Here is a 12,910-nt window from a genome sequence, read left to right as displayed (position 1 = left end):
CTAACTGTATAAAATAAACAGAGCTATGAATATAATTCATATTTTTCCCCACTAGGTTTCTTAAGTGTGAAAAACGTTAGGCTGTTATTACACAATTTCAACAGCTATATGCGCTCCTTGCTGCCTGATCAAAAATAAAATATTAAAAATAAAAGTCTCTTTCGGATAGCTGTATTATTTTGAGAAATATAATATAACAATTAAATTCACAGATAAAATAAACAAATAACTTTTCATTATGGCACAGGTTGAGACCATGTTGTGCTTTGCGTACCGGCAGTTCATTGAACGTCAGAGGACCCCGCGAAAAAGGAGTGTAATTCAAATTTTCAAAACAAACTCGAGATTGTTGTTTCATCATGCAAGTGTCTGCTTCGAGCTGGATAGTTTTTACAGACACCACCTGAATCTTTATTTGAGACGAGTTAAATAATGGACGCAAATGAGAAGCACGAATCCAGCAGAAATGAGAAAACGGTGGATATTCATAAACCGCCTTCAATCGATGATTTCGTCGTTTTGAAGCCCATCAGCCGCGGTGCCTTTGGCAAAGTCTACCTTGCACGGAAGAAGTGCAATGCGCGACTATACGCCATCAAGGTGAGACTCTTTGGTCTTTGGCACGGAACTGAAGCGTTGATTGAGACTAGCTCAGTCAAAACACTCTTTTTTTCTTCTTCAGGTGATGAAGAAAGCAGACATGGTTGATAAAAATATGACGGGGCAAATGAAGGCAGAGAGAGACGCACTCGCTCTGAGCAAGAGTCCCTTCGTGGTTCACCTGTTTTACTCCCTACAGACTTCCACCAAGATCTATCTGGTAACAGCCAAAGGCAAAAAACAAACAAAAAAACCCGACTTGCACAAAACACATTTGTCAAGATATTGTTTGTGTAAGCGTTATTAAATTTGTATTTTGCTTCTGCTTTCAGGTAATGGAATACCTCATTGGTGGAGATGTCAAATCTCTGCTTCACATATATGGATATTTCGACCAGGAAATGGCTGTTAAATACATTTCAGAGGTTGCTCTGGCTTTAGACTACCTTCACCGCCATGGTATAATCCACAGGTACTTTGATACTATATTCATTTTCTTTAGGCGTCATTAAATTTGTATAACACTTATTGAGTAATTCTGTGGTGAGATTTGTTGTGTATCTGTAATTTACCTGAGTTGTACCTTTTTAGGGACTTAAAGCCAGACAACATGCTTATATCCAATGAAGGTCACATCAAACTAACAGACTTTGGCCTTTCTAAAGTCAAGCTCGACAGAGGTATGAAGTCCCATCAGCTTCACACTTTAATTATGACCATCACCATTTGTTATGCTAGTAATATTTTCTTTATATTTCCTTTCAATATCAGAGCTGAGTCTTATGGACATTCTAAATACCCCGTCCTTGGCAAAACCAAAAAAAGATTATTTCCGCACTCCGGGTCAAGTGCTCTCCTTAATCAGCTCCCTTGGATTTGTAAGTACATTTTTGAATGAGATGATGTCCAGTGTGCATCACACATAATTTGTGTTGAATAATGACTCTTCATGTATTTATTCAAACACAGAACACTCCTGCAGGAGAAGGAAAGCGTCACTGCAGCGCATCTGCTGTGTCCAGTCCCATGTCCTGTGGCAAAATAAAACAGAAGAATAGTTCTCTTGGTTCTCCCTTGATGAAGAAAAGGGATCAGCTGAACTCTCCAGCTTGCTACCCTTGGAAACTGGGTATGTCATAGTAGTAATTTTTTTACCATTTTAATTCATTAACTTTTTGCATTGTTTAATTATTTCTAAAGAAAAACAAACAGCCCAATAGCTCAATAGTTTTTTGAGGTATATGCATTTTCTCCATAGGACCTAACAACAGTGTGTTTAGTCCTCACAACCTGGCTAAAAATCTCACTCCCACACTGCTGAAGACCAGCAAGAGGTTAGAGACAATGAGTGCAGGCAGCACCACTGACACTGAAGGTGGCATCAGTCCACTGTGGGAGTGTGAGGAGGTGAGTGATCATGAGCTCTGCACTGCAAGCATCTTACCTCTTGTGTAAAATGTCTATTTCAACATAGAACAACTGGTGTAGATTTAAGGGGATAAAACAAACAAAAGACTGGATTCATCCCCTGTTGTGACTATAATTTTCCTCTTTTCTCTCTTCTTCAGAAGGAAAATGAACATACTAATGAACAGAAGGGGAGAGGGCATTCTGAATCCAAAGGGCCTAGAGAGGACTTTGCCACCAGAAAACTGGGCACCTTCGGGTACTCTGATAAGGCCGGCAGCAATCAACAACTTGTAGAAAAAAGACCCCATAACAACAAACTGGAGTGTGGTTCCACAGCTCAGGAGGATGTTTGTCTATCAGTGACAGATGACAGTCAACGTGCCCCTCCTTCATCTTTAAAGAGAACATTTTCAGATGTAGAGAGAAGTCCAGAGCCTTTAGAAATCCAAGCCAAGAAGAGTAATGCAGACTATCGAAGATGCTATGAGATTCCAGAAGAGACTGCAAGGTTTCACACTGGCCTAACAGGAATGTTTTCCACCATCCAAATAGGCAACTTCATGGCCTCCACTGAGGGGATTGGTTTGGATGAAGACCGCATCCCAAAGCGCTCCAGTCCCATTGCTGTGGCCAAAACCCTGTTCTGTGACCTGGAAGAGCCAACAGAGGATGTGTTTGAAGATGGAGCCAAAGACCTGTCGCATTCAAGTTTCACATCTCCACTTGCTGGAAACAGTGACATCTGCAGGAGCCTTAGCCTGGACTCTGACGGATCTATGCATGAAACGTCTCTCACGATGGAGAGTCACTCATCTGTCAAACTGAGCAAGTGTTCCAAAAACAGAAACTCCGCCTCACCTAAGGAGCAAGAGGAAAATAAAGACTCATCCATCATTGAATCACTGCCACAAACTCCTTCTGCTGTTACTACTGCGACACCCAAGCTTAGGGATTTCAGTCTGAGAGGTGAATCTCGGTGTTCCTTTCTCAACCGGCTCCCTGATCTGGCCTGTGGTGTGGCCCAGTCCCCCTCATTCCTTAAGCCTAGAAATGTTGTAGCTTTCCGTAGCTACTGTAGCTCCATTAACCGCTCCAACATGTCAGGAGTTTCCCGCCTCAGCATTGGGTCTGTGGAGGCTATGGACATGTCCACAACACCCTCTTATCACTCTGCGTCTGGCACTGCAACACCAGTGCACAAGAGACCCAACTCCAGCAGCTCTCTGTACCAGGTAGGCACATAAGGATACAGTATAAAGTTCATTCTTCTTATCCATAAACAGGCCTGTTTGGTCATTTTGCCATTTTCTCACATTTCCGTTTTCTTTCTTCATCACATCAGACTCCTCAGCCCATGCCGACCTCCCACACCCCTTTCAGGACTCCTAAGAGTGTCCGGAGGGGTGCGCTGCCTGTTGAGGGTGCACCCATTTTAGGAACCCCTGACTATTTGGCTCCAGAGCTCCTTTTGGGAAAACCACATGGTAAGAAAGGGAAATTGTTAAATGGCACTTACCACAAACAGAGATAAAAGCTTTTTAGTCCAACAGATAGTCCAACACATTCTTGTGGCAATAACAGTGGATGCTTGACATTGTAGTCCTTGTGACAAGCATTCTCTTTTAGTTTCAGGAAGTGGTCAGCGTGGTAAGTTTATAAGAATATTGCTGTTTTTGCAAGCGAGCTTGCATGTGGACTTAGCCTGCTAATGTGCCAGAGGAGATGAGCTGATTTTCCCCTGTTTCCCTGTCCCCACTGTTCCTGTTTCTACCCTTTGTGTTGGTGAACAAACTGTGGGCCTGATCTGAGGGAAGGGATCAACATTTTAAATGTGTGATTACAAAGGGTAAAAAATAATGGGACTGTCTCCTAATATGAAGCTAACACCATTGTTAACAGTTGGAGAATCATATTTGCTGAGGCTTAAATGCTTTTAACTGGACGGGTTTTTCTGCTCTTAAAATCTATAGATTTGGGCTAATCCTGGCACATCGTCAGTGTGCTGTAGCGCTGGGTTTATTTTTGACATTTAGCAAGTGACATGCAAAATGTCATCTAATAATTACCTATTGATTTAACATGCTATTATGCATTCAAATGTTAACATGCTAAGGGGCAGCATTTCGTGGCAGTTTTGTTGCATGATTGCTGCTCTTTGAATTCATGAACAGTCAGCCTGTGATCTTGTATGGCAGTATTTATTCATCTGCTGTCAAATTTGTCTTATCTCAATAATAGATTGTTGCGATAATTACAATCGTGAATCCTTATAAGTTATTGAGAAGCAAAATGACTCCTTAGAACTACATAGATATCCAGGTTCACATGTGGTAGATGCAAAATGACAGTGTCTTTTGTAAAGCATCTCAGGCTTCCTGCAGATTTGCTTGTTTTAAATGTGTCCCATCAAATCGTAATGAGTGCTCTGTGTGCGAATGAAATGTGAGGAATGCAAGAAAGTTTATGTCCAGAAATCAACTCCCTCCATCCATAAACTAACGTTGACCCTGCTTCTGCCACTGCAGCATCATTAGTGCACACTCTAACAGGAATCGCAGGGAGAACTGTGTGTGTGTGCGTGTGTGTGTTTGAAGCCAGCTGTTGTATGTAATGTAACTTTTCTTTGCCCCCCATCCAGACTGCATGGTGGATTGGTGGGCACTGGGTGTGTGTCTTTTTGAGTTCCTCACAGGTGTACCACCTTTTAATGACGAGACGCCTCAGCTGGTCTTCCAGAATATTCTCAACAGAGGTAGGTTTGGTTGTCCCCCATAGCATCCTAATTAATATTGTCAGTAATGTCAGTAACACTCTTTTGTTGCTTCTTTTACTATCTCACCAAAATGTTAGATATCCCGTGGCCAGAGGGAGAGGAGGAACTGTCTGAAAATGCAAGAAATGCCATTGAAATACTCCTGACAATGGACATGATGAGACGGGCTGGTCTCAAGGGTGAGGACCCCTTTTCAGTATGTTTCATTATTCAAAATGCACCTGATTTCGTTCTCCAATTGACTGACAGGTTCTTTAAATGCAGCACAGAACTAGTCTGGTTTCAGACCTCTAAATTTCTACCCAATTTTTTCTCCAAGTAGATTTTTTTGTCTAAAGGTTTTTTTTGTTTGTTTTTTTTTTACATTACTAATTGTTGTAAATGTAGCTGTAAATTTAATTTCTTTCATATGTGAAGTTTCAACACTTCGTGATCATCGTGAATACAATTGTAGAACACACATGAAAATGAAACGGGGAGAATTCTGATCATTGTGTCTTAACATCCATCAGAGCTCAAGTGCCATCCCCTGTTTGACGGCTTGGACTGGGACAACCTGCAGAACCAGTCGATGCCTTTCGTACCCCAGCCAGAGGACGAAACAGACACCTCATACTTTGAGGCAAGAAACAATGCTCAGCACATTGCTGTGTCTGGCTTCAGTTTATAGAGTTAAGAACATTGTGCGAGTTTTATAGAAGCAGCAGTCTGCTGATGAAGGGAGTTTATGTGTGTGTGTGTCACTGCAAAAAACCCCAAAAATCAGACCCATTATACAAATAAATACACAATAATGACGTGGATTCTGATTGTTTGTTGAAGGCTGTAATATTTAAAAAAACATTTTATGTCTATGTGCAATCACCGGTCATAAGAGTCCGATAAAATCTGTGCTGCCATGTTATATACAGTAGTTATAGTTTTTAAATGAGATTCTTTGGTTAGCAAAATATTATTTGCTACTGCTTTAGATTACAATAGGCTTTGATTTCCGTTCTGTTATAGTGTTATATTGATTAAACACAAAATAACTAAGTTCATGGCACTTCCTGCCTGATGATAACATTCCATGGCGCTACACTTCATTTTTTGCTCTTGTTTTCTTTCTTTGAGGGGTACAACACTGCTAAAGAAAAACATCCTAATATATTCATGAATAGTGTATTTTATTTGTAAATCTTGTTAGTAATGTCGTTTTAAGACAGGAGTGTGTAACAGTTTTGCTGCTTTTATGTTCCTAGTAATTTTGATGTGTATCATTGAACACTGTCCATTTTCCACACTACTAGATTTTTAAGAAGTTCATTCGGTTCCTCACTACTTGTGAAATTTTATGTTGTTCACTCAAAGAAAAAAGGAAAATACAAATAAAATCTGTTTGTAACATGATGCACTTTGTGCCTTCTTATGAATCCTTACATTTAACGGGTTAAACATATTTCCCATAATGTCCATCAGCAATTTATGTGCAACAGTCTGAACAAACTGAAATGCTTTATGAAAACTTTATTTTAGGCTTAGATTATCACATGCAAACACCACTCTAGCCACAGGCAGAGAGGGTGAGAAAGCCTTAGTACATTTCAGTAGAAAGGTAAACTATTACTTTTTTATTAAAACATAATGGCTCTGGAAAGATTGGTGCTATTGCAGATGCAAACCTCTGTAAATATGATATAGTAGTCTATGCTAGTAATACATGGGAATGCAATTAAAATATTGCATTTCAATCATCTGAACTGTACAGCTATTGTATACAATTTGTATAGATCTCACTGCGTTGCAAACAATTCATGATCACTATCACTCAGACAATATCTGTCCACAATACTCATACAGACATATTACATCACAAGTTTAAATTATACAACAGAGAAACCGTGACAGCATAAACAGCACAGACAGTGACGAGTGTGATGCATTAGTAATCAGACAGCTGAGCGGGAAATGAGGCTGTCAGATGGAGATCCTCACCACCTCATAGCTCACTAGGTCGTATGATTAATGTTAATTTGGTCCAGTACTAGAACAGTAATGCTACAATATGTGAATGTATGAAATCATAATGCCACCTATGAATGTACCCGTGATGTTGAGGCACTTTTTCTATTTGGAAACATTTAGGCTCAATCAGATCACCTCGGTGTGAAAGCACAGACTGATATGCTGCAGGACGGGAGATGAGGACACAGTGAAAACCTTGTCTAACATATTAACAACATTTAGCTGTCACTCTAAACATAAACCTCACTTACACAGCTGAAATCTGGCCAGCGATGCCTTCTATGTAACTGTTGCTAAAAGCAATAAATATTAACTTATTCTCACAATTAAAAAGAACCTCACATTTCAATATATCATTACATTCAATCCTCTCTTCTAAACTACAGTTATCACAACATTTTATTATAGCAGCATTGCCTGGGCAACTAATGAAAAGTGAATGCTGAAATTTTATAACCACATCAAGAATTATGCTCAAAACAACAAAGTATGAGGCCCATTTTTTTGTGCAACAAAGCCTTAGTTATGGAAATAATTGTGAAGCTTCTACAGTTGGTCTGACAATATTTTAACTGCAAGTTTTCTCTTTCAAAACAAATGATCTCTTACAGTGAAAAAGATTCCAGTACAAGTGGTATCATCTTATAAAGGTTGTATAATCTCACAGGGTCCGAGCCCATACATTCATGTTTCTTTTTGATTCCACATCCACAGTACAACACACTTGAGAGGTATCTTCCTCTCACTCATTACTCTAGGTGCCTTCTTCATAGTGCAAAAGCAAATTACTGGGCTGTGGGTCTAAGCAGGAGAGGAGGTTACAGCCATTAGCAGCCCAACCACAGACGTTTAGAGGACTCGTTATCGTTTTATGCCCATGGGTGCTGGATGTAAGCAGGTTCAGTTGATTCGTCTAAAGAAGAAGAAAATTGAGGCGTTACATTGTGCATCGCTTGAAAATGATGGTGCGTTGCAATGTTAAATTTCATACCTTCTCCTCCTCTGCAGGTATAGGCGAATAAGCCACTGTACAACAAATGGCCATATCACAGCGAAGGCCAAACTGGTTGGAGAAATGTCAAAAGGCCACCAGGATGGCTTCTGGGTAAAAATAACAGTAATAAAAAATAAAAAAGAATTAATAACAAGAGCATCATTTCAAATCAAACTGTGGCTCATTCTAGAAGTTTTAGTGATGTCTAAATTATTGTAGTTTCTGCTCATGAGTCATGTTCTTAGTGTGTAATACAAAGGACAAGATCAATCTAAAACCCTGGGAATTTATTTTAAATAGTTTACCTGATTCCTCTTATTCACTGAGGGGGGTGAGTAAGTAGGAGACAGAGCCACTGATCTTGCCTGCAGAGAGAAAGGAGAAGGAGAAGAATGCTTCAGTGATGATCTGTCTTCAAGTCATAACTTATCAGTGATTAGTGTTAATTTTTTACACTGGCCGCCATGATTAGTTTTGAGGAGTTCGTTATTCCCAATCTGATCCTGAAAATACCCTTCATGTGTAGTTAGATTTCCAGTCATGTCGTAGTGACTCAAAAATAAAATAACTAGGTTGTTGACATGTATTTCCAAATTTCCTCACAGACATATTTATGATTTATTATGAATTCACTTACAGCAATTTGACCAGAATTAGCAGTTTCATAAACTGTTCACATAAGACAAAAAAATTCTAGAAAACAGTCACAGTGAACATGCACTGGAACAACAGTTAATGGATGACTTTCCCGTCTCTATTGTCACCTAACAAACAGGTTTTTTTGGTCCATTATCCCTTTCACATGACTCTTCTTTCTGACAGCAGTGAATGAGGACAGGTCGGTCTGACCTGACTGGCAGTTAGCGCCTCCAGGGTGTGCAGCCTCTCCAGGACGCTCTGCATGTCCTCCTGCAGTCTGGCCAATGCCACAACTATCTGCTCATTCAGGCTCCCTTCAGGTGATACCGCTCCTCCCCAGTGGCCCCCATCCCCGTCTCCACCACTGTGCGTGGGCACCAGAGCTCCGGAGCCGCGGCCTGGAGACCTGGAACCTAACAGATTTTTAATAATTAATACATGTTCACTGGGCAGCAATGTTGGGGTTGATAGTGAGCTGTGAAATAATTTAAACAAGATTTTCAAGTTACATTTCTGCAAAAAAAAAAAACGTTATCTGGTTGACCTCTTGAGTACTGAATTTGTCCTGTAAGAGCAACCTTACCCCGTCCTCTTCTGACCAAGGAGCTGGATGGCATGTTTGCATTCAGTCTCTGTCTCTGTGACATTGTCCCACCAGTCTCTCCGTCTTCTCCTCCACACCTGATGACCTTTGGTGGACCCTGAACATCGTCCTGGATCTCCTCTGTTGCCTCTAGAGGCTGCAGCACATGGTTCTCCTCTTCATCCAGGTCATCCAGAGAGCGGTTATGCTCCGGGGTCTAGAGGAGATACACGCTAAAATGAATCAACGGTGGATTTATTTACTAAACATAACGCACATCTGTGTGTGCTTTTAAGTTGGTACTTGCCTCTTCCTGGCCAAACTGGTCCACAGAATCACAGTAGACTTCACTATCTGAGTCACTGGCCAGGTGATTAGGACCAGACACATCAGTGCTGGGATCTGAGATCAGTGCAAAGGGCACAGAAAAAGGGAACAAAAAAGCTCAGACTCTTCCTGCATTGTAAAATAAACTGCACTGTAATTAACAGAGTGACATGGGGGAAGGCAGAGGCAGCGTTCACATAATCTGGGGCTTGATGCTCTATTTCAGCAGAAGCATTAATTTACTCCATTAAAACTGTCCCAGGAGCAGCTGATGTGTAAAGTTTGTAAAGATTCGGTGTCTGCTGAGTTGTCATAGCTCTGGCAATGAAGCTTAGCAGATTATCTGATCACATGGTGCACTGATACGCAAGAACAGTGAGGGGCGAGGGGAGTTCTGGGTAACCATTTTGAAGCATTTCATGGACAAGCTGTGGGTCCAAACAGAACAGGGTAATTGCAAATGCGAGACTGTTCACCAGAATGGAACATGTTATTTTCCTTACCTGCATGGTGACCGTTGAGCAGAGGCTCGCTGACTGAACCCTCCCGGGAGTTGTCACTGTTCAGAGCAACCCTGGAGTGATTCCCATTGGTCAGATGTGTGACTCCGTTCGCCACTTTTCCATTTGACAGGGGCACTTTGTGTCTCCTGGCTGAACCCTTCTTCTTTGGTGGTGAAGATGCTGATTTCTTGTCTGAAATAAAATGTACCGCACGTCCAAAAAAGTCAAAATCCACACCTGACACTCACACGTACTTCAAAACTAGGCCATTTTTTCTTTTTTTTTTTTAATAACATTATTACCTTTTCTGACCTCCCTTATCACTACTTCATCCTCCTCTTCTTCTTCCTCCTCCTCCTCCTCATCATCCTCATCCTCCTCATCTTCCTCTTGTGCTTCTTCCTCTGACCTTTCCCTCACTTCCTTTAATTTGAGCCTGGCAGGCCGAGTCTCCAGAGTGCCGTTCATCTCCATGGTTTTGACAATGCTCTTTGCGACACTCTTCGATGCCACTGAATTCAGCATTGTACCGAACCCTGTGCAAAAAACGGAACTCATTACAAGATCATAAAAGATAACTCTGACTTTAAGGATAATAATACTCTCTGTAACTCTCATAACAATTAAATCAAAGCAGCCTTATCAGGGTTTAAATGAGGTTAAGTCGTCAAAAAATGTGAACTTGGTATCAACCAAGCAGATGGCTGTTTGGGGCTGAGCAAAATGATTGTGTACTTAAGGTTTTGCGATTAAGAGGAAGTATAAAAGTGTCCATTTCTGACCTTAAATGTGCTTAGCCACGCGTTCTGTACCATGAACTAAGCATGCGTAACACCACTGCTAATAAGCACTAAAAGCATCTGAGCTACAACACCAAACAAAGACTAAACTATACCACCAGACTCAAGTATTTTCACAGTAATGTACTTGCCTTCCAGCTGCCTAGCAAACTGTGTCAAACGGGCTGAGCATATGACAGGAGGCAAATTATGAAAGGTTAAACTTCACATTTGAAATCACAAAGTGAAAGGTGGAAGCCTTAAACCTGGTGAGTAAATCCTACCTGTGCTCAGGTCTGAGATCTGCGTGATCTTTTTCTTCTCTTCAACCAGCTCATAGAACGGGCCGAGGACGCGTAGCAGCTCCTCCACCTCACCTGTCATGGGCATGCCCTCCAGGATCTACGCATCCAATACAGAAACAAAATCCAGTTCCAATCTTGTAATGTGTTAAAGCTCAGAGGAAATTTAATGTAGATATCATACCAGTTTCATTTCATCAACATAGGCAGCCATTGCTTCTTCTTTTGGCATATCTCCAAGAGAGTCCCATGCATCCCTGATTAATAAAAGTAAACAAAATAATGCATCATTATTTCATTTTCCACAGTGAAAAGCAAAGTCCTGCTTAGTGTAGTCTATGTCATTAAAATTAGCTTCTGAGCTTGTTTTCAACTTTGTCAACATGGTCAGTTTATTTTAGGTCAGTGTGTTGTTTGTTAGCTGTGGGTCAAAGACTGACAGAAGCTTAACCATTCATTAGGAAGAGGAATGTTTTTACAACTCCCCCATAAACTTGCAAAATTACAACAATGCAATAGGAGTATGAGAGAAGCTGCCCAGTCTTGTGGGCAAGAGGTCACATTCCAAGTCACATTTCAATGATTGCAGAGTCCAGAGATCACCTAACAGAACCCGAGACTGCACAGAGGGAGTATCACTAGGTCAAAGTGGGCACAAAGCAAAACGTTATGCAATGTGCACAAGTCAAATACTGTTTCAATTCCAGAATTTTCTTCCATGATTTGCCTTTAAGACTCTGGTATTCAGCACAACTTGTGCTTGCAATAATATGTTCCCAATTTAAAAAAAAAGACAAAACAAAAACATACTGACTGCTGTACATTTCTTTTTGTTAATACCATTTTGCTTTGCCAACTGCATCCCAGAAGCCAGGTCGGGGTATATTGCAGGCTCCCACAGTTGCTTGTTTATAATAACTGTAGAACTTGAGCATCATGTCATTGGATGGCTGAAAGGGACCTGAAAGACATGCATTTGAGTTATAGACAGGGAACCACCTACTGCAACATGTGCAAAATTGCTTTTTGCAAAGTACTATTGTCTTAGATATCTGCAAGGCCCTCTGAAAAAAGACTGACTTTCAAAAGTGACTACTATGATGATGCGTTAAGTTGTAGACTGCTGGCACGAAAGCGTCTGCACTGTAAGCTGCGAGTAAAGTGGATTAAACCTTTTAAATCGCACAAGATCTAAGGCAGACCAAGCTGCTACCCTGCACCTGACCGGGTCTAACACCATTCTCTTTGAAGCCTGTGGTGCCGTCCTTTGATGGACTGGTTAAACTGGTCTGAATGACACTTGCACACTGGTGTGTCCACGCCGCTTACCATCCGGGGGTAAACTCTTGATCACTTTCACGGCGGCTTCAAACCTCAGCTGGGTCAAACGCCGTTCATCCTCCACTCTGACACTCTCCACCTCCATCGCGCCACACGGAGACGGCCAAAACAAAACCTAAAGCCAGACGATAAGTAAACACACCACTGTCATGTCAGATACGCCAATAAAAAAAATGCTAAAAGCTGACTTCTGTTATTATGCTCACTCTTGATAACAATTCCGTCCACTTATCCTCACTTTTCCGACACCAATGCGACTAGCTAAACTTGTACGTGACAGTGTCAACAATGTTATGACCACCAGTAGGAGGAGGAGGTTTGTCGGTTGTGAATCTAGGACACAACCAATTACTAGTATGCGACACAAGTCCAGCTACACCGATATTTAAGCCAAATGTCATGTGTAAGTCAAAACACTCGACGGAAAAGCCCAAACACGACGACACTCACCGTGAAACTCACCGGCCTATCTGTTTGTCAGAAGGCGACCCGTCTTTAGCCCTCGACCAGACGCCATGAAAGGTATAATAAAACCACTCACAGATGTACTCTGGGAGTTGTAGTTTTCTATGGGACAGTAACAATTCCTACAAGCCCCACAATCCTCCGCTTCGACTAAAACGAAATGTAGTTTCGGATCTTGTTAGCGGGTTCG

At 41.3% G+C, this 12,910-nt stretch overlaps 2 protein-coding genes across 5 annotated transcripts; one reads left to right on the top strand and one right to left on the bottom strand.

The window, feature by feature from the left end:
- Nucleotides 1–356: 356 nt before the first annotated feature.
- On the top strand, nt 357–6,172 carry mastl (microtubule associated serine/threonine kinase-like). 2 transcript variants are annotated; one of them, XM_041065450.1, is made up of 13 exons: nt 357–600; nt 683–820; nt 933–1,072; nt 1,192–1,280; nt 1,372–1,478; nt 1,570–1,729; nt 1,859–2,007; nt 2,169–3,242; nt 3,353–3,494; nt 3,637–3,657; nt 4,649–4,762; nt 4,861–4,962; nt 5,296–6,172. In XM_041065450.1, the coding sequence occupies exons 1-13, from the start codon at nt 433–435 to the stop codon at nt 5,451–5,453; spliced, it is 2,562 nt and encodes an 853-aa protein (XP_040921384.1). In that variant the 5' UTR covers nt 357–432; the 3' UTR covers nt 5,454–6,172. The 2 variants fall into 2 exon arrangements, with proteins under 2 accessions (XP_040921384.1, XP_040921385.1); XM_041065451.1 differs by lacking the exon at nt 3,637–3,657.
- A 91-nt stretch (nt 6,173–6,263) lies between these two features.
- Nucleotides 6,264–12,793, bottom strand: acbd5a (acyl-CoA binding domain containing 5a). 3 transcript variants are annotated; one of them, XM_041066094.1, is made up of 13 exons: nt 12,706–12,793; nt 12,244–12,370; nt 11,755–11,875; nt 11,099–11,171; nt 10,897–11,014; nt 10,136–10,369; nt 9,834–10,025; nt 9,311–9,405; nt 9,004–9,220; nt 8,631–8,833; nt 8,087–8,146; nt 7,779–7,888; nt 6,264–7,700 (listed from the first exon to the last, which is right to left on the bottom strand). In XM_041066094.1, exons 2-13 carry the CDS (start codon nt 12,338–12,340, stop codon nt 7,688–7,690), a joined length of 1,533 nt encoding a protein of 510 aa, XP_040922028.1. In that variant the 5' UTR covers nt 12,341–12,370; nt 12,706–12,793; the 3' UTR covers nt 6,264–7,687. The 3 variants fall into 3 exon arrangements, with proteins under 3 accessions (XP_040922028.1, XP_040922029.1, XP_040922030.1); XM_041066095.1 differs by having other exon boundaries at nt 12,718–12,779; XM_041066096.1 differs by having other exon boundaries at nt 7,779–7,885; nt 12,706–12,736.
- Between the last annotated feature and the right edge of the window lie 117 nt (nt 12,794–12,910).

Source organism: Toxotes jaculatrix, chromosome 20 (genome assembly GCF_017976425.1).
Source record: "Toxotes jaculatrix isolate fToxJac2 chromosome 20, fToxJac2.pri, whole genome shotgun sequence".
NCBI classification, from domain to species: Eukaryota; Metazoa; Chordata; class Actinopteri; family Toxotidae; genus Toxotes; species Toxotes jaculatrix.
Note: the sequence above shows the minus strand (reverse complement) of the source record. Positions and strands in the feature narration are given on the sequence as shown.